This window comes from Podarcis muralis, chromosome 7 (assembly GCF_964188315.1).
Source record: "Podarcis muralis chromosome 7, rPodMur119.hap1.1, whole genome shotgun sequence".
Taxonomy (NCBI): domain Eukaryota; kingdom Metazoa; phylum Chordata; class Lepidosauria; order Squamata; family Lacertidae; genus Podarcis; species Podarcis muralis.
Genome location: NC_135661.1, coordinates 51,106,165 through 51,127,655, shown reverse-complemented (window position 1 = coordinate 51,127,655; position 21,491 = coordinate 51,106,165). Strand labels below are relative to the sequence as shown.

The 21,491-nt window shown below is 45.2% G+C and overlaps 1 protein-coding gene across 1 annotated transcript; it reads left to right on the top strand.

Annotated features, from left to right (window-relative positions):
- Window positions 1–1,230: 1,230 nt before the first annotated feature.
- On the top strand, window positions 1,231–10,819 carry GCSH (glycine cleavage system protein H). The gene is made up of 5 exons (XM_028739607.2): window positions 1,231–1,513; window positions 5,169–5,248; window positions 8,414–8,477; window positions 9,408–9,539; window positions 10,110–10,819. Exons 1-5 carry the CDS (start codon window positions 1,306–1,308, stop codon window positions 10,205–10,207), a joined length of 582 nt encoding a protein of 193 aa, XP_028595440.2. The 5' UTR covers window positions 1,231–1,305; the 3' UTR covers window positions 10,208–10,819.
- The last annotated feature ends 10,672 nt before the right edge of the window (window positions 10,820–21,491 follow it).

The following is a 21,491-nucleotide window of genomic DNA, read 5'->3' as shown; positions in this document are numbered from 1 at the left end:
ATTTGCTCCCCACAAGATGTAGAGATGGCCATCAGCTTAGATAGCTTTAAGAAAATCGCACAAATCCAAAGAGAATAAAGCTATCAGTGACTATTAGCCACATTGATTACTTTCACTTTCCAGTCTCTGAGGCAGTACTGCTCTGAATACCAGTTAATGGGGTGAGCACTGTTGCATTTATGTCCTGCTTGTCAGCTTCCCAGGGGCATCTGGTTCACAACTGGGAGAACTGTTGCTGGACTAGATGGGCCTTTGGCCTGGGGAGGGCCATTAGAGAGGTCACTCTAGAGAGCCACGTTTGGCCCTTGGGCCCAAGGTTCCCCGCCTCTGTCCTAAAACATTAACTGAGGAAGTGGTGTCCACAGAGCATAGGAAGAAACAAACAATAATGCTAGGACATGTATTGATTGCACACACAGTTTGCATTTCAACTGGCTGGAGGTTTAAAGTGTGTGTGTTTAATGGCTGAACACTTTAGCTGCTCCTAATAAATTAGCCATTATGCTATATGCTTTTAGTTATTTATTCATGTATTACATTTATATCTCACCTTAAATGCATGATTCTCCCCCTCCCCATTTTATCCTCCGCTGCCAGCCTGTGATGCAGGTAAGCTGAGAGACACGGAGTAGCCCAAGGTCATCTAGTGAGCTTCAAGGCTGAGGAAGGGATTTGAACCCTGGTCCTCCAGTTCGGAGTCCCAACACTCTAACTACTACACCACACTGCTCTTCGGCACACAGCTATCTGCATTTTGGGACTCTCATTAGAGGGAACAGGGCTCTATGGAGCTTGTCACGATGGGCTCCTAAAGTGCAAAAAGTACCACTCCTCCACTTATTATGGGATGCACTCCTCCAACTTGTTTCCGGCGAGTGTAAAAACAAAACTCCTAAGATCTTTTCAGAATCGTGTTTATACGGCTTGAAGCAAGCTTTTAGACGGGTGACGAGCTGCTTGTGTTGGCTCTTCCTTCTGGGGTGATTTGTGCTAAATGCTACTGCTCTTAATTTTTTTACTGTTACTTTTTTAAAAAAACACGCCACTTTTTCTTTTTTGCAAGCCGCCCAGAGGACACGGTCGATGGGCGGTTAATAAATGCCTAAAGTAAAATAAAGCAAGCAGCAGCTGCCGCGGCAACCCCCTTCCCTCACGTTCCCTCCGCGGTCTCCTCCTCCTCCTCGCCGGCCAGGCCAAGCCAGGCCCCCTTCCGAAAGGCCCGCCTCCCCCTTGTCCTCCGCCGCCGCCTCCCTCGCCGGCTTGTCCCCTCTGGCCCCGGCCGCGTCTCTGTGCAGCGGCCCCGCCATGGCAGCGGCACTGGCGGCCTTGCGAGCGCTGCGGCGGGTTGGGCCTGGCACGGCTTCTGCCGCCGCCGCTCCTTGTGCAGCCGGCTTGGCCAGGCCCCGTCGCGCCTTAGTCGGCTGCTCCCAGGCCGCCTGGGCCAATAGCAGCAGCAACAGCCAGGCCGCCCCGGCTCGGAGGCTCAGCACCAGCCCCGCGTTACTGCTCGCCGGTGAGTCGCGGCGGGGAGGAGAGGAAGCGAGAGGGATGAACGGGCGCCGTGGGGCCACGGGGCGGAGAAGCGGGCGGCGGAGGGTGCAGTGCAAGGGGCCCGGTCCGGAGGCAAGCTCTCCTGCGCAAGGAAGCTCTTTGCAATGAATGAGAGCTGCGGAGGAGCTTCAGTCGCTCTCGTTGGGTGGAGGGAGGGGGGGCTGCTGCTGCTGCTTTGCAACCCAAGTCTTTGCGTGCCTTTCTCAGAAGGAAGCCCCTGAGAATCGAGGGGCGGCTTACTCCCAAGTAAGCGTGCCTAAGAGTGCAGCTGGGCAGCCCAAACTTGTGCGGGTTTACCTCACTTAAGTTCAAAGTGGCGTATACCACCAGCAGCCGGTCATAGATTTGCAGCTTGTTTGCTGCTACACACCATGCATTTAAAGCACACCCCCTGTCCCCAATGAATCCTGGGAACTGCATGTCAACAGAGCTACAATTCCCAGCACCCTTAACAAACTACAGTTCCTGAAGTTCTTTTTTGGGGGGGTAGGGGGATATGAGTTAAATGTGTAAGTAAAGGTAAAGGGACCCCTGACCATTAATGGTCCAGTGTGACCGACTCTGGGGTTGCAGCGCTCATCTCGCTTTATTGGCTGAGGGAGCCAGCGTACAGCTTCCGGGTCATGTGGCCAGAATGACTAAACCGCTTTTGGCGAACCAGAGCAGCGCACGGAAACGCCTTTTACCTTCCCACCAGAGTGGTACCTATTTATCTACTTGCACTTTGACATGCTTTCAAACTGCTAGGTGGGCAGGAGCAGGGACCGAGCAACAGGAGCTCACCCCGTTGTGCGGATTCGAACCGCTGACTTTCTGATCACCAGCTCTGATCCTAGGCTCTGTGGTTTAACCCACAGCACCCTCAGTTAAATGTGTACAGAGCCTCAAAAACTGCAGTCCTAAACACACCTGGGTGTGAGCCCCATTGAGTTCAATAGGACTTACTTTTGAGTAGACAAAGTTAGGATGGAGCTTTTCAGTACTGCAATCCTGAGCACATTTATTTGGAGTAAGCACTGTTGAACACAGTGGGACTCATTTCTGAGTAACATGCCTAGGATTTAATTGTGCAAAACTTATTGGGTTATTTAACCTATTGAGGCAGGAGGGAAGGGATTGCTTTGGTTGACCTAGCTATGGGTGTTCAAACTTAAAATCTGTCTTGTGTGCAGTACAGAGTTTGTGCTGTTATTGGCTCATAGGCTGACTTTATGCAGTCTTTACCCTGCATTTTTGCAGGATTCGAATCATGCTTCCTGCATGCCCAAGACCTAATCAAAGAATAGAGGTCAGGGTTGCATTCCTTCATTACCCCATAAATGTTAATAAACATCCATGGAAGCACTGTGGTCCGTACAGGGTTAATTTTATTGCAGCATTTGCTTAGTTTGCCATTCATATCCAGTGACACACCCACTCTGATTGGATCTGACTCTTTGGACTGGGTCTTGTGTTGCTGTGCAGCATAGTAATTTATTGCATTGCTTGTCATTCCCTATGCACCCTCATTTTTTCTCAGATTAAATTCTGCAAGATGGGGATGGAGGGTTTTTTTGTTTTTGTTTTGCAGCAGGCATATGGAATTAGGGTCATGAGATTTTACACCACAGTACTGTTAATGTAACCTCAGGCCCAGGTGGCTGAATGTGACCCTCTATGCCTCTCTGTATGGCCTTCAGGACTCTTTCCAGGCTACACCCCTTCCCTGGGCCGCATCCCACGTCCCGCACCAGCCCTGCTCTGTACTATTACCTGCTTGTAATGTGTCCTTAGGGATGCGGGTGGCACTGTGGGTTAAAGCCTCAGCACCTAGGGCTTGCCGATCGAAAGGTCGGCGGTTCGAATCCCCGCGGCGGGGTGCGCTCCCGTTGTTCGGTCCCAGCGCCTGCCAACCTAGCAGTTTGAAAGCACCCCCGGGTGCAAGTAGATAAATAGGGACCACTTACTGGCGGGAAGGTAAACGGCGTTTCCGTGTGCTGCTCTGGCTCGCCAGATGCAGCTTGTCACGCTGGCCACGTGACCCGGAAGTGTCTCCGGACAGCGCTGGCCCTCGGCCTCTTAAGTGAGATGGGCGCACAACCCTAGAGTCTGTCAAGACTGGCCCGTACGGGCAGGGGTACCTTCACCTTTACTAATGTGTCCTTGAACTCTGATAATTCCTATTGCTTGCCTGCACGGAGCAGGGGTGTTTATGTGGAAACCTCTGGTGGCTGGAATGTAGCCTACTGTACAAAGGTAAGAGTTGCATCCATTGCCCACACCACTTTTGCTTTTGTACCCAATTGGAAGGTTGCCCACAAAGCAGTGCAGCCCTTGGGCCAAAAAAGGCCCTGCCATCCCTGTATTATTTAAGGTGCTGCAAGGCTTCATTCACTTGAATGGTAGATTGTGCTGCAGAACTTCTTTCAAGTGGTGTATGCATATTGGTGGGACCACTAAGATGTGCTTGCTCATGGTGGAGAAAAAAGGGGAGAAAGATTTAGGGAGAGGGTCCCGGGAGGGGAGGCACAGCTTTATTTTCACGCAAGATTGGGCAAAGGACTCTGTGCGAGTGGTGTGAGATTTCAAGGGTACTAGGCGTGCTTGCCCAGGGTCTGTGTTTCCTTTGGGACAATGAGGTGCAGAAGAGACTGTGGCATCTTGATCATATATGGTTTATTTACACATATTTACAACCGGAGTCTAGATAAAGTTCCCAGCATTACACTCTTGCTTCTCTCATAGGGGCAGGAGCAGATTGCCTGTTCCTCTCACGGCTGCCATGTTGGATCCAAAAACTGCCAGCAAACATTTGACTTGGCCTCTACTTTCCTGCTTGCCAAACTGCAAGCCCACCACAGTTGTGCCCCTCCCTTCTGAAACTGGGCTTTTGTCTCTGCTAACTCTCTCTCACCTCAGGAGGGGATTTTCCCATTTGTTTTCCTGCCCAGAGAGTCTCTGTGAATAGCCTCTTTGATCAACCATTTCTTTGTGGTCTTCTAAAGGTCCATCTCTCCAGGCAATTACTTCATCAGGAAAGCAGCCTGGCTTTTTTAACAGGCTAAATTCAATGTTTGGCACCCCAGATTTAGAAAGGGGGTCCAGAATTAGAAGGGGAGTCCAGGCATCCCACAGATTTATAGCACTGTGGGCTATTTTATGATATTTGACTGTGGTGTGTTGACTGGAATCCCAGCTTTTCTCGCTGGTTTTAATTAACTGCAGGGAAGTGCAAACATAATTCATAGATGGACAATATCCAAAGGAGTTTCACTCCTAAGGAGTGAAGCAAATAAGGAGAAACAATTTGTCACATACTATTTCAGTACATTTGATTTACCACATATTATTTCTGCAGTGGTGATTTTTATTATTGTTCAGGACTAACACACCAGAAGTCCTAAGGAGTGAAGCTCCTTTGGATAATGAAATTGATGCACAGCTTGGATTTGGGAGTGGTATTTTTTTTGTACTTGAAATAGGAAAGCAGGCTATCTTTTTCTAATTCCTGCTTGCAAACTTGGAACTAGGAAATCAAGTGCTTTTTTATGCTGATACTTTTTAAGGTAAAACATTGAGGCAAAAAATGTGTTTAGAGAAAGCAAGGTGTGTTGAAATGTTCTGTTTGCTTCATTCAGCCCGTCGATTCACAGACAAGCATGAATGGATAACAGTTGAAAACAGTATTGGAACCGTAGGAATCAGCAACTTTGCACAGGTACTGCTTCTCTCTCTCTCTCTCTCTCTCTCTCTCTCTCTCTCTCTCTCTCAGCTTTGTGTTGCAAAATTGACATCTATCAGCCTTTTCTGTTGGCCTTGGTCTTTGGCTCCTTTATTGCCTATTCTGCATGTAGAGCCAAATTGTAGACTTGGAACTCCAACATTATTGGCCACTTTAAACCATCCTCTCCTCCCTTCAGCAGTTTGGCTCTGTATCTTACACTTAGGACTCAGTGGGAACCTTGGCTCAAAGCATTTTTTGCTTTTTGTTTGTTTAATTGTTGATAATACTTTTTAATGCGTTTATGGGGCTGAATACGTCCTTGTAACTGGAGTTGGAAAATCCCCAGGTGCATGTGACATTAATAACCCTTCACCCCAGATAGAAACAAGATTGTCGCGTTTTTATGAATCAGGACTTTAAGAACTATGTGGGATGGATTATAATAGGAAAGAAGTCTGGAGAACGGTGAGAAATGAGAAATTTTTTTATGATGCAGTTAAAAAATGGCGTCTCGCCAAGACAGGCTTGCCGGAGGAAGAAGGACTGGGGGAGGAGAATCAGGATTGTTCGAATGAGAAGGAATGTTGGAATGTGAGTTTGGCCTGACAGAACCCCCAGACTTATTTGATTTATTTGGTAAGCCTGAGAAAAATAAAGGACAGATCGGAGATTAATTTTGTTTATGGAAGCGTTGTACAGAGGCTGTCCCTGATCGATATGATTTTTGGAAGAGTACAAAATCCACATAGAATGCCAGCTTTTAACTTGCTTGTGAAAATCATCAGAGATCGCAAAGAAAGGAATTTATGATAACAACAAGAAGAGAAAGGAAGTAATAAAGGACTATCCGGATCAAACTGGACAGAACTGTCTAATGAAAGCAGTAAGATAAGTGATGCTGTTTTGGACTCGAGCGGAGCTTGATGTATGGGTACCCCCAACAAAATTTAAAAATTGGCTGTATAATTTGGAATTAATATGATATGGATAATGTGATGTAATTGGCCTGTTAATAAAAATTATTTTTTTTAAAAAAAAAGGAAAATCCCCAGGTGCTTGGGTAGTTCCCTATGCACCTAAATATTTCAGTAGGGTCTATGATTTTGCAGACAGAACAACAACAAAATGGCTGCGTGTGTGCTGGAGCCTAAGAAACAGAAATGTTTATTGCCCTGCTTATATATTTATTGCCTCGTTTGCAGTGGTGGTGGTGATGGATAGCACCTGAACCTTTGCTCTCTGCATAGGAACCATGTAATTTCTTTAATGAGATTGGGACTGCAAGTGTCATTTGGTCTGCATCCAGCTTGGCTGGTCGCAACTTGCGCAAGACCCAGAGCAGAGCTTTCCTCATAGCATGCTTGGAAAGTTCCTCCATTCCTCACCTGTAAAAATAAAGAGCAGCTGTTTGAAAAGGCTTTCCTCATTGCCCAAAAGCACATGGCCAAATTTTATTGTGTCAAAAAATGTGTACAGAAATGCATATACTAGGGCAAAGCGTGCATAATTAGATGTGTTGTATTGGTGAAAATAGCATAGAAAATGCATCATATTAGGGAATATTGCTTTGCAAAAACATGTAGATTAGACAAACTAGTATACAGAAATTAGGAGGAATTTGTGCTAAAGTGCTGATTAATTTTCATAAGGACTTTTTTAAAAATTGCAAACTGATATAAAAATGTGGAGTGTTAAATTTCAGAAAAACTGAGAGAAAATTGATGGATTCACCCATCCTTAACCAGCAGACAGACCGCCACATAGGCAGATCCTTGCCCTATGCCTACCTTTGCCAATTTTGTGCCCTCCAGCTGTTTTGGACTATACCTGTGGTTGGGGCTCTTGGGAGTCATAGTCCATAACAGCTGGAGGGCAACCGGTTGGCAGGTGTTGCCCTATGCTATGCCAAAGCCAGAGATACTGTAACCAGTAAAGTTATAGCCATGTTTAACCCATCCACAGATCTTGTGGTATTTCATTGCTCTTGCTTATCTAAACCTGGATATGCCTATTTATTTATTTGTTTGTTTTCTTGAATAATAATAATAATAATAATAATAATAATAATAATAATAATAATAATTTTTATTTATATTCTGCCCTCCCCAGCCGAAGCTGGGCTCGGGGCGGCTAACATCAATAAAATAATACAACATTCTAAAATAATTTCATTATAAAATTAATTCAAATCAAATTAATGGCAACCATTGGACTGGAATTCACAGCATAACAAGGAAGCTTGCAACAGGTTAAATAAAATCAGTCTCTAGCTCTTTATAAAACATTTAAAAGTCAGTAGATGCTGGTTGGCTTAAACAAAAATTCTTACAGTAAAGGCCTGTCTGAACAGTGCAGTTTTCAGAAGATATCTGAAAGAAGGGACGGTTCTTGCTGAACCTCTACAGGTGGGCAGTTCCACAAAGCCGGTGGGGGAGACCTGACCCTCAGGGTCTCTTCCCACTCTACAATTCTATGATCAGAGGGTCTCAGGGATGAAGGCGGAGTACAAGGGATCAGGCGGTCCCTAAGGTACCTTGGGCCCAAGTTGTGTAAGGGCTTTATGAATTAACACAAGATTCTTGGAGCAGGCCCAGTGGCAAAATCAGCAACCAGTGTTGCTCTCCTTGTTGCATTACAAGAGGGAGGATGGAGCGATTGCTGCAATACAATGCACACACAAAGGTAGTCTGGGAAAGGGGGCCTGGTCCTTCCCTAACAACAGCTGTAAGTGGCTGGATGGTAGTAACATGGGTCTTTGTGTGTCTCAGGTGCTCCTAAGCTGGTGTGGCTGAGAGACTCTACAGCTGCTTCTCTCTTCATTCATCACCCTCCACTTTGACTTTGCTGTGTATGAGAAGCCAGTTATATTATCCTTGATAAATCAGTCATGTTTATGACTTGTTTGTGATACAGTTCATTTGCCAGACTAAAGTGTATTCAGAGACAGGTGTGGGAAGCTTTGCAGCCCATGTTTGATATGGTTTTTGGGAACTGCAATAGGAATAGTGCCACCAGCTTCTGGGGTGTGTGGATTATAATGTGGTGCATTTGTTCCTTGCTTAAATTCTTGCCAAGGGGAAGGCGGGGGCTGGGATTCCAACTTTTTGATAGCTTTCTCAGTTAACAATTCTTGCTGATGTCTGAATGTTTTTGTTTCAGGAAGCACTAGGCGACGTTGTTTATTGTAGTCTTCCAGAAATTGGAACAAAGCTGAACAAACAAGGTAAGCGATTTTCTTTACTTTTTGGCACTTTTAACACATTGCAACATTGGCAGAAAGCAATGCATTTTGATTTAAATGGTAGCAGCTTTCTTGGATTAGAACCCCAAAGGCTAATTTAGGTATTTTTCAACAGCTTGAGCATACCAAGTTGTTTGTGTGTGTGTGTGTGTGTGTGTTTATGGACTTTGAATAGAAGGCTCCTTCTGTTTCCCCACCTCCAATGTTATGGCACAAGCAACTTTTAAAAGATTGTTACTTTGGAAAGTTGGTCATGTGGAATTGGGGTGGGGTGGGTGGGGTCCTGTTGTTGGAAATTGCATCTTTGGACTTGCTTACGCAAGCAGATCGAATTGTGCACCCACTGAGATCTAAGCCTCCTCCTTTCATAGCCTCCACTCTTGTAAAGAGGGAGAGGAAACTTAGTTTTTCCTCTCTAATGTTGTGTACACATTATACCAGCTTTAAAACAAAGTAGTGTTGTTTCTTTCCTGCTGCATTTCAAACCACATTTGCACATCATTGCACATATCGGTACAGTTGGATTTGTTGCCAGGTGGCCTGCTGTCTGTCTCCACTAATGGATGGAGAGGGGATGTGGATGTTTTCTTATTGCTTATGTTTTTCTAATCGGATCAAAGCTGGCTTGGGGAAAAACACATCAAAATGCAATATTTCTCAAGAAACTACAGGATCGTAGGTAACGCTATGTGTACATGGCTTCACATAGGGAGTGCACTGGATGCAGATAAAATGTGTACACCTAGGCTGAAATTGAGCTTGGATTTACCTGAATTCCTAATCTTTCAACACTGGGATTCCCTGCCTTTAGAAAATTCTTGTGGGAGCGCAAAGTAGTTCTCAACTTCCTCAAAGCCCAGTTAATTCAGTTTCTAAATTAAATGCTTTGCTCTCTTCAATTCTGTATTTCAGATGAGTTTGGTGCTTTGGAAAGTGTGAAGGCTGCTAGTGAACTCTATTCCCCCCTCACAGGAGAAGTAACAGAAATCAACACTGCCCTTGCTGATAATCCAGGACTTGTCAACAAATCTTGCTACCAAGATGGTAAGGGAGGCATCTTAACTTTGCAAAAGTGTTTCCGCCATCATTAGTTGGAAGGATAACAGTGGAACTCATTTTGTATCTTCTTGTGCTTGCGGCAGTGAGGTTTATTTGAAAGCATTTTTATCCAATTCATCAGCTGAAAAATGCTCACAAAGCATTTTATAAATATCAGTGATAAGGTAGTCCCTACTCTCAGGCTGATGGAAAAGGGACATGGAGAGAGGAGGAGCAAAGCAAACTCAGCACTATTTCTTAGGTCCAGAGTTCTTTTAATGACCATTCTGAAAAGATTGCAAGGAAAGGGAGAGCCAAGAGTTGCTGATATTTCAGCAGAGAGGCCCTGCAGTTCCATCTCCTTTTCTCCTATAGCCACGAATGGAATGGCTTATATATGTATTCGCATCTTCAGCTAGTGAAAAGTTACCTGTTTCCTTTGAGACTTTTATGCTTGTCGGCATGGATGGAAATTGCTGTGGTCAAGAGCCAGCATTTTACTAAAGCTCCAGGGAGTTGTGTGTGCTGCTGCTTCTGCTGCTTCTGCTTCTAATTGAGTTGCTTTTATGCTCATAGGTTGGCTTATCAAGATGACTGTGGATAACCCTTCAGAATTTGATGAACTCATGAGTGAAGATGCATATGAAAAATACATAAAATCTATTGAGGAGTGATCCAAATGTTAACAGTAAACCAATGCAGACCATTTTCTTCACTGTAGATTGTCCTAAATTAGTGGTGTACAGAAGGTTCAACTCTGAGCAGCTTATCCAGGAAATTTTCAAGGAAAATATGCTGCCTTTGATTCAAATTGTGCTGATCCATGCCCACAAGTGACTGCAAGTCAAAACATTTTCATTTGGGGTGGCGTGTCTATCTTCACTTCTAGTACATGTATTGTTTTTTAGTCGAATAAATGTAATTATAGGATGTCAAGAGTTTGAAGTTCATAATTACATCTGGAGTAGAATAACCTTTGTTCCTAAAATAAACCTAAGCATTGATAAAGTAGAACTGTAACAGCCTTAATTTCACAGCACAAACTGTGCTTCTCAGCTCCACGGGTTTTATTCCCTCCCCAAGACAGCAGTCTGCTTTCAATCACGTTTTGTAATATTAAGGCTGCGTTGCTGCCTTCAGAATTAGTGAAGGTTCCAGGTGACTAGAGCAGAACCAGATTTCACCTTTTTAAGTGAAACTGTGGAGGTGTGGCCATCCTCTGCAGATAAGGCTCCCTGCTTTGCCTTGGAACAGATAACAGAAGTTAATAAAAAATCCTGACTTTACCAAGTGTGTTTGCTGTTCTTTTTGTGTGTGTTCTACAGTAGCCTCTCTGGGGTTAATATTTAAATGATGAGCTTTCAGGTGGCATTTTGGAATGTGCAGGATCAATCTTCAGTGTAGTGCATTTGGCTGATTGGAGTGTCTGCCCTACAAATTCTAAGCAATGTTTTGAAACTGTCAAATGAGCTGGGTTAGGTTATCTGGGGAACTGAAAACATCAGTGTGCAGCCTGTGGTGGAGTTAAATGGCAGTCAAAGATAAGTCTAATAATCCGTAGTACAGTGGTACCTCAGGTTAAATACTTAATTCGTTCCGGAGGTCCGTACTTAACCTGAAACTGTTCTTAACCTGAAGCACCACTTTAGCTAATGGGGCCTCCCGCTGCCGCCGCGCTGCCGGAGCACGATTTCTGTTCTCATCCTGAAGCAAAGTTCTTAACCTGAGGTAATATTTCTGGGTTATCGGAGTCTGTAACCTGAATCTTATGTAACCTGAAGCGTATGTAACCCGAGGTACCACTGTAGTTACATTTTTAATAACTGTTGTTGAAAGCATTCTCCTTGACAAAGATGCAATGAAGATAAGGTCAGGCAGTCAATCCGTAATGAATAGTACTCCAACTGCTTGGGGTATCAGCTGTGTTAATGGCACTGATAAAGCAGCATGTGATCTGAGGCATGTGCCCGGGGATCCTTCAGATTGTGCCTACCCACCTCTGACAATGCGAGGGATTTTTGGATAGGTCTCTTGAATTTCTTGGGCAGCAGACTTACTTGGCTTAGCACCAGCCCAGGGTAAAGAACACAACAAGGAAATGGCTTTCTGAAGTCTGGGAACAGATGAAACAGTTTTTCATTTCCCTCAGTGTATTCTTATTTATGATTTTATTTACTTACTGTATTTATATCTCACCTTTTTCTCAAGATGGTATGCATGGTCCTTCCCCTCCACATTTAATCCCCACAACAACCTTCGGAAGCAGGTTAGGCTGAGAGGCAGTGACTGGCCCGAGGTCGCCCAGTGAGCTTCATGGCTAAGTGGGGATTTGAACCCAGGTCTCTCAGTTCCCAATCTGACACTCTTAACTACTATACCACACTTGCTCACCTTTCCTTGGCACATCAATATTACTTTCCTTGACACATCAGCTCTGCAGATGGAAAAGTGGGGTTGACGCATGGATTTTTGTTCTTCCTCAGTGACATTAAGAAAAAGGCAAGAATGGGTGGACTCCTGTGTTATCAACCCCCTTCCCTTAAAGGCATCCACTTGGTGGCCATCACTACTTCTTGTAGGCAGTTCCAGAGTTTTAACTATGTGCTGTGTGAAGAAGCACTTCCTTTGGTCTGTCCTGCATCTTCATTAGTATTATGGGAAAGAATCACATTCTCCATGCCATGCCTAATTCTCTACCCCTCTATCATGTCCTTCCTTACTTGCCATTTTTCTAAACTAAAAAGCCTCCCATGTTAAACATTTCCTCAAAAGGGGAGTTGCTCCAACCTCTGGAATCATTTTCACTGTCGTTTTCTGAACCTTTTCCAGGTCTACAGCAGCCTTTTTCAGGTATGGGGACCGGGGCTCTGCCCAGTGTGACTGCACCATAGACAGATTAGTATAATTGCATTATGATACAGCAGAGCTTTCCAAACTTCATGTTGGTGACACTTTTAGACATGCATCATTTCATGACACAGTAATTCAGTTTTACTAGCAAACAGGAGGTTAAACTGTGAACCGTCCTGAGACCCCTGGGTATAGGACGGTATATAAATTCTAAACCCCACCCCCCAAAAAACCTAACCCCTTTCCAGCTCCAGGAGGAGCATGGGGAGCACTCATGTGACACACATACACACTGCAGCTGACACACTTAATGTGCTGCCACACAGTTTGGAAAGCTCTGTGATACGGGGTATGGGATTTTATTTTCAGTTCCTTTCAGTAATGGTCCCTAATGTTGCCTTTTTCACTGCTGTCACACACTAGGTTGATGTCTTCATTAAGTTTATGCTCAAAGAACAATAAGAGCAAAAACGCCCACAGAGGCTTTGAAGTAATTAAACCCATTGCAGACAAATTCAAAAATGCCCAAGAAGAATTAGTGAGTGGGACAGGAATGGGATAGGCACTCCTAGAGCAATTTTTGGTAAATCCCAACTCCCCCCCCCCATACATTAATAAATGGGATGTCCCAACAATTTTTCTAGGTCTCCCTTAAACCTGGCTCCAGCTCTCACAGACTGTTCGAAGTGATGTCTAAACGTACCTCTTGCGAGAGGCTGAGATGATTGCTCCTGTCAGTGACATTGAGCGGGTCATTCACTCGCTGCAAATGTCGTAAGGGATAGGAATATTGGCAGAAAGGCAGGCAAGTTGCCCCATCAATTTCAGGCTGCCCTGAGGCCCACAGGAGGCTGCACTGGAGAGAGAGGGTTTAGGGAATGTTTCATCTCCACCCTGCAGGATGAAATGTGGAGGGCCACAGGTTAGCTACCTCTGGCCTATTTCTTGTTCAGATGTGTGAGCCCTTTTCTGATGTTCTGTGAAATGGACATAGGAGGGGTGCCCTGGATGTGCATTCATTAGAATGTCCTAACGGGGATCCCTGCTATACACACACTGGGCTCTATCCTTGCAGTTGGGAACCTGCCAGTTTAACATGTGGGAGCACTGGTTTTAGATACTGTATTAATCTGACAATTTGTCAAAATTTGCCCATCTGTGATAGAGGACCTTGTGTAAGCATTTCAGTTCAGTGCAAGGATAGGGGAACCTGTGGCCTTCCAGACGTTTTTAGTCTCCAACTCCCATCAGCATAAATAAAAATAGTGCGCTGAAAAGGATATGTGATCAAGTAGGTGAAGATTATGGTCTGCAGCCTAAAACCTTGAAAGACACACTGAGGTTTGCTTAACACATTCCAGTGCTTTGACCCTTTGCTTCCATTGCCCTTTGAAATATTTGTGACGGCAAGCACAGGAAGTCAAGGTCAGAGTGTCCCACTAGCATCTGCCAGCACATGGCACCAAGTACCAGAAACTGGGCATGAGACCCCCTGCAACAAGTCACCCATGAGACAATTCTACTCCATACATTAAAAGTCAAGGTTCCGAGACATTTGGATTGCATTTTTGGAACTCTTCACCGAGTAACAGCCACAAATTAGATGCAATGGGAGGCACAAGGCAGGGATGGAAACTTCCCCAACTTAATGGATGCTAATCTAGGACTACAGCAGAACATTAATACTTACTTATCCTAATCCTTATCTGAATGTACGTAACTGAACATTATAATAGTATGCTAAACAAATGAATAACAGAGATGAAAATACTGCAGCTTAAAAAAAGAAAAAGTGTGAGGTTGGAGGATGATAATGTGGAAACCCTAATAAACCATGGATTTTTATAAAGTGCATGCTGCACTCCCTCCAGTAGAGGGAGATGGTGCTTTGCCAAGCAACAGGTTTGTGCGCAGAAGCACATGAGCAGACAAATGCGCTTTCCTAAGGAACATACACCAGAATACAACACGGTTAACATGTATACATAGGTCTGCTGATCTTACTGTGTTTTAATAGTGGATTGTAGCATAAGGCTATATTATGATGATACTGTTTGACAGATTCGAGTCCCTGGCATCTCCAGGTGGTGCTTGGAGATACTCCTGCCTAAAACTCTGGAAGATCAGCTGCAGGTCAGTGTAGACAATACTGAGCTAGCTTGACCAATGCTCTGGCTCTGTATAAGAGAGTTTCCTATGTACCCCCACCCAGCAGTATGCTGTGGCCTAGTACATAGTCTGAACAAACACAAGGCACTTCCTTTGAAGAAGGACGTATCTTTCCTTTGATAACCTTAATTTTCAATCAGTCGGCTGCAAAACACTTGGTGCAGCCTGCTGGGAAAATAACAGGCACAACCGACAAGCTGTTATTTCCAAGCTGCTTCCTAGGGAGAGCATTCAAGAACAGCCATTGTGTGTGCTTGTGCCTTTCTTTTTAACACAGGCAACAGCTTAAAGAAAGATAAATCCAATCCAGGTATCCAGCACTCCACTGCAGTCAAGAAAGGAGGGTGAAGGAGCAAATGGGTAGGGTGACCGTGTGTCAGAGGACAGTCTTCTACAAAAAGGCATTCTCTGTTTAAAGAATTGTCCAGTCCAAGTCTGGTTTAAAGTGAAGGAAACCTAAGGAAGGAGAGCAGGAGGGGCCTTTAAGTTGCCCATCAACTACAGTATTAGCACACTGAGCTGGCATGCCGGGCAGTGTGTTCTCCCAAAAGAGGCCTATCTAGTTCAGCTCTCACTGTGGCCAACCAGATGCCCAAGGGAAGCCTGCAAACAGGACCAGACTGCAACTCCCAGCCAGTGGTAGATAGAGGCATACCATGGAGGTTCAGCATAGCCATCATGACTACTAGCCATTGAAAGCCTTGCCCTCTGAATTTGTCATAATCCTCTTTAGGAGAAAAGAGTTTTAACTATGCAGCATGCAGGAAAAGCCATTTTACAGTACTGTCCCGAATCTTCCACAATGAGCTTTATTGAATGGCTCCAAATTCTAGTATTTTGACAGAATGAGGAAAAAATTGCCAATCTATTATAAATCATCCAGCCATCTACCAGCAGACTCTGTCGTCTGCCCACGCTAAGCTTGGATGGTGTATTTAGCAACAGATTCATATGATGGAGTCATCTAGCTGTGCTGATGTCCTTATTCTGAGCAGCTAAAGTAGCAACCCAACGATCAAGGAACTTCATGCTGTGTGTTTCGATCTGGGAGTCCATTTGCTGCTGTGTTGTGTTAGCTTGCTTGCCGTATTGGAATAATGAATCTTGGAAAACTTGCTTTGTAGGGGGTAGAACATAATCAATTACATATCATTTGCAAGCAACAAAGACAGCAAACACCGATTGCCTTCACAGGATAGATTTTTGTTATGGACATGGGACGACTAAGCAAACTGGCAATTTTCACTCCTGTTTCTGCTGGCACTCTCTGCTGTCCCTATGCCCTCCTCTGTTGCACCTAAGGAAAAATAAAAGTAGACCTGGCAAGCCAGAAGCCTGTCCATGCCCAAGTTGCATCATAGATTAGGGATGGGCATCCTGTCAACACAAAGGACCATATATTTGTCCATTTTTGTTTGCTTATTAATCACTTTTGACGAGGCACCCCAAAGCAACTTACAATATAATAAAAACACATGCAAAACAGTTACGTATTAAAAAATCAAAGCAACTGCATACATACATATATATGGATGTGTACATCTATTTTTGTGTGGGCCTGGTTAAAACAACAGCACACACATAAAATCATTTCAGATCCAATGCAGACACCAACTAGAATAAAGCTCTCTATTTAGAAGGCTTGTTAAAAGAGGAAAGTCTTTAGCAGGCACTGAAAAGGCAATTGAGAAAGTGCCTGTTTGATATATAATGGGAGGCAGTTCCAAAGGATAGGGAATGTCCCACTAGAGGCCCAATTCCATCATCCTGGGGAACAGACCTAGGATCATTTGGGTTTGTAGGAGATGAGACTATATGCTCTTTCTTCCGGTTTGTCTTTTAGCTGATAAATAAAATGCTAGCTGAATTCATTTTTAACCTGATGTGGCTGCTATTTTTTATTCTGCTTCTACCATTTCGCTATTTTTGTTAGGCTTATTGATTTGCTCCTTAAACTGCTTTTTGAGTGATTGTTGTAATGCTTTATTCCTAGGAGTATTTTTTCTACTGAAGGTGGGGTACAAATTTTTATAAGTGACCCATCTGTTTTTTGCTGCCTGCTTGCCTGTGTCAGCAAAATGGATGTGGGTTTGCAAGCCCCACATCTGGCCGCAATAAACTAACAGGGGAGAGGGGAGGGGGTGAGTTCAGCTTGGTGAAGTCACAAGTTGTGCAGAACCTGTGGCTCTTCACATGCTGTTGGACTCCAGCTCCCATCAGTCCCAGCCAGTATGGCCAATGGTTAGGGATGATGGGACCTGTAGTCCAGCAGGTGTCTGTAGGGCATATATAAAGGTCTGTTGTGGAACAAGTGCCTTGTTATTCCATCGGGAAATGAAAGGTGGTATATACATTCCAGGAAAGAAGTTGCAAAATCGTGTCAAGTAGCAAAGCATTGTTCCAGGGGCAAATGATAGGGCCGTGTATACAGACCCACCTACCTAATCTCTCCTGCAGGATACTGTTCTGCAAACACAGTCCATGTGGGCGGAGGATTTGAAAAGCAGCAGGAATCAAGCCTGCTGGGATCTGTGTCTCCAGGGCACGCTAGGGATGCTTGGCTGCCACTTGCCCAACTCCTCAGCCCAACAGCCCCGGATCACTCTGGGCAGCCTGATCCTCCTTCTTCTTCTTTGGCAATTACTCATAGCCGAGGAAGATTGTCTTCCATGAACATGGTCTTAGCAGTGAGTCCATAAGTGACTGTAGAGGCCAATTATGGATCCACACGTCCTTCCACAGTGGGAACATAGGTTTCTGGGTGGGAGTTGATCACGGTGAGGGTTTGCCAAACGTGCCTTCCTCTTAGCACTTTCGCCCTGAGTTTGAGCGTCTTTAAAGCCCATGACACCTTTGGTAAAGGCTGTTCTCCAACTGGAGCGCTTGCAGGCTTGCAGAGTTGTCTCCACCTAACTCAGTCAAAGCCTGGATCCCCTCAGGTTGGCCTGATTCTGTTTGAGCTTCGGCCAAATCCAGTGCATATCCTTAGAAAACAGGTGAAACAAAAATGCTGTTTTCTGCACGTGGTACCCAGGCTGTCTTACCTCTGCAAATCTTGCTGTGTGTGGAGATGGCCAAAAGTACTTGAGTCCCACTCTAGATGAACAGGGGATGCAGAGCGACTGATGCTGAGTGGATTGCCCTGGCCCCCCCACCAGCACTCAACTTGTTAGCAGGGTCATTGAGAGTATCAACGCAGCAGCCTCCCTGTGTCAAATTAAATTAGCAGCAAGCCAATTACCGCAACAGCTTTGTCGGCTAAGCTGACGGTGGCTGGCGCATCTCAATGTCTTCATCACAGAATGAGTGACAAATCTGGCTGCCTCTTTGCCTGGTGCCTCTGCCGTCAACTGATAGAGGATAAAAGATTCTCTTTCACTTTCCATCCCTTGGGAGACATGGGATTTACAATGGTCTCAGATTGCTATCTCTACCGCGAGATGACAGCAGAGTAATCAAACCTGACATTTAAAGGACACGAAGAGACTGCGCACCGCTGGGGCAGGTGGAGAAAGGCAGGTCATTGCTCTGGCAGCCCTTGGAAGGTGGAAACGTGAGATCCCCCCTTTGCTGAACGGGTGGCAGGAGCCTGGGAGCCAAAGGCAGGCAAAGTTGAGTCAGATCTCCTACCCAATTTTCACACTGCACACCAAGGGTTCACCTGAGCACGCTGAGCCTTCCCAGCTGCCCAGCTCTGGTTCCAGTTCTGTTGAGACTCATTGCCTCAGTTTGCAATAAGGAGGAACAATATGAATAGCATTCCAGTCAATATAATAATCAGCACACCCATATCAACAAAATATTGAAGGCATAATGTAACATGTTAATAGAAAATGCAGAAACCATTCAAAAACAGTTCAGTAACCCAAAATATAATAACAATAACTTTAAAATGATAGACATAACATTTTTTTTACCTACCATGTCTAGTAACAACTGTCATTATAGTAAAGCTTTAGTTTTGGGATGTCCTCCAGGGCTTCACACAAGACACATTTCATGTGATTGGTTGAACACTAATTCTGGTCATGTAAAAAGTGCTGTTAAAATGAAATAAATTACAGGCTGAAATGAAGGATAAACCTAGCTCTTATTCACTATGGGTATAAAACTGAGGGAGAAGGAGAGTAATCTTAATTATCGTTTGACATACTCTCAACTTTTATATTCTCCAATCTTGACAGTATTTGAGTACCTGCTTATCTACTACTCTGCCTGCCCCAAAAGGCTGTGTTTCCCCCCTGGAGGATGCTTACCTGGGAGAAATTGCTGCAGCAAATGTCCTAGAGTTGGCAACACAGGTGTAGTAGAGAAAACCTTTTGGGACTGTCGAGAAACTGCCAGAAATTAGCCTGGGTCTCTGTTCCAACAAAAACAGCAAACCTCTGCTTGTAGTCTGTATCTTGCTGAGTACAAAGCTTCCCTTTCTGCTCTTGAGATCCCAGTGGCTTTCCTATGGCTTCCATGTGGTCCCCGGACTATAGGAGTTTCAAAATAGCAGTAGAGGCATTGGTTTTGTAATGTTTCTGAGCTCCCGCTTGCCTCTGTGACTCCAAACAGGAAGGCACATGCTCTGTGAACGTGGATGCAGGCAGCACAGCTGCCAGAGAAACGTGGCCTAACAGGAGACAAGGCATCATCTTTGCCTCTGGGAGAAGTGCAAAAAATGAGTGCTGTGTTAAGATTTTAAAAAGGAGGGAGAAGCAGCACAGCCCTGAACTCCTTGTAACATCTGCTAGTAAGACCACATAACATTGGTCCAGCTAGGTGAGGCCAAAGGTCCATCTATATCATGTGATCCTTGGTGCAAATTTCACACACACCGTGGTCAAAACTTGAGAGGGCTGCAAGCTTGTGTGCAAAAAATAAAATAAAAAACCCGTCCTCCCCTCCCTGCACCCAGCAAACTTAGCATGCCCAGTTACGTTTGGCCATTTGCCCTGACATACTAGGTATCTAGGGATGCAGGTGGCGCTGTGGGTAAAACCTCAGTGCCTAGGACTTGCCGATCGCATGGTCGGCGGTTCGAATCCCTGCGGCGGGGTGCGCTCCTGCTGCTCAGTCCCAGCGCCTGCCAACCTAGCAGTTCGAAAGCACCCCCGGGTGCAAGTAGATAAATAGGGACTGCTTACTAGCGGGAAGGTAAACGGCGTTTCCGTGTGCGGCTTTGGCTCGCCAGAGCAGCGATGTCACGCTGGCCACGTGACCCAGAAGTGTCTTCGGACAGTGCTGGCTCCCGGCCTATAGAGTGAGATGAGCGCACAACCCTAGAGTCTGGCAAGACTGGCCCGTACGGGCAGGGGTACCTTTACCTTTACCTTACTAGGTATCTGTGCAGGTGTTCTCCCCACCCCGACCAATCCCTAGACAAAGCATTTAAATTTGCATGCCCACTGTCACCTGCAGCCTGAAGTGGAACAGTCCATGAAAAGCCTGGCCACTCTGGCTGATTGTATAACTGGGCCACTATTGAAAGTGGCCTCTATAAATATATGGCTGCTGCATCTGTGGATTCTGACTCTGCCCAGTCTCATATGTTTAAATATTTTCTAACAGGAGCAGTTGTGCTGGTAGCATACTAGGAGTCCTGACGACTCTTGTCAGGAGAGACATCAAATACTACAGTAAAGACATACCCAAGCGAAGGTGTCACAGACGATTCATGATTGTATCTCCGTCACTTAATATTTTATTTTTTAAAGGAGCCATGGAAGGGAGGAGTGAGTTTGATTGCAGCAGTAGCCGTAGCAGAAGGAGTGTTTAACCTTCCCCAGGACCACATCATTTTCCTTCTCTCTCTCTCTCTCTCTCTCTCTCTCTCTCTCTCTCTCTCTCTTATATACACGTTGGCCAAACTGTACTTTACATTAAACTGAGCCTTATTGAACCTGGTGCCCCTCTCTCATCAGCTCCAGACAGCATGATGGGAATTGTAGTCAAAGAATGTGTTGTCCAAAGCCTGACAGCTGTAGTCCAAGCATCGGTAACCTTGAGGCTGGATTACTGCAAAGCACTCTGTGTGGGGCTGCCCTTGGGCCTGTTTTGGAAACTCCAGCTGGTATTGAATGTAGCTGCAAGATTGCTGAGGGTTGCATCTGGCTGACAACAAGTGACAGCATTGTTAAAGCATCTGCACTGGCAGCCCATCTACTACTGACTCAGGTCCAAGGTCCTTGTATTTACAAAGCTTAGGTCCAGGGTACCACAGGAACCCTTGATCACTGAGATCATCCGCAGGAGCATCATTGGTCATGCCCTGAGCTGGTGTGGTTCATTGGACAACAAGAAACCAAGCCTTTAGTCATTTGCCCAGTCCTGTGGAATACTCTGCAAACAGAGGTTCAGCAGACACCTTCTGTTTCAACTTTTAAGCTCCTGCTGAAAACTTTTCTATTCTGTCAGGCTTATGCAGGCAACGTTTTTCCACAATAGCTAGCTTGATTTCTGATTAAATGTTTTGAAATACGTTTTTATTGCATTGATTTTTGTACAATTGTTGTAAACTGTTCTGTTGTGGGGGGTTTATGAATAAAAGGTAAAGGTAAAGGTACCCCTGCCCGTACGGGCCAGTCTTGACAGACTCTAGGGTTGTGTGCCCATCTCACTCAAGAGGCCAGGGGCCAGCGCTGTCCGGAGACACTTTCGGGTCACGTGGCCAGCGTGACAAGCTGCATCTGGCGAGCCAGCGCAGCACACGGAAAGGCCGTTTACCTTCCCGCTAGTAAGCGGTCCCTATTTATCTACTTGCACCCGGTCGAACCGCCGACCTTTCGATCGGCAAGCCCTAGGCGCTGAGGCTTTTACCCACAGCGCCACCCGCGTCCCGCGCATTATGAATATGGGCATATAAATAAAATAAATAATAAAACATCTTGAGGGCACCAAGTTAGAGGAAGGCTGTAAATGTTACCACATTTTCTCTCCCCTTTCCCCACTCAA

Excerpts from the sequence above, each read along its gene's own strand:
- GCSH (XM_028739607.2), top strand. The coding sequence starts at position 1,306 with ATGGCAGCGGCACTGGCGGCCTTGCGAGCGCTGCGGCGGGTTGGGCCT. Across the intron at positions 5,249-8,413 it reads GAATCAGCAACTTTGCACAG|GAAGCACTAGGCGACGTTGT; the intron begins GTACTGCTTCTC and ends TTTTTGTTTCAG. Across the intron at positions 9,540-10,109 it reads CAAATCTTGCTACCAAGATG|GTTGGCTTATCAAGATGACT; the intron begins GTAAGGGAGGCA and ends TTATGCTCATAG.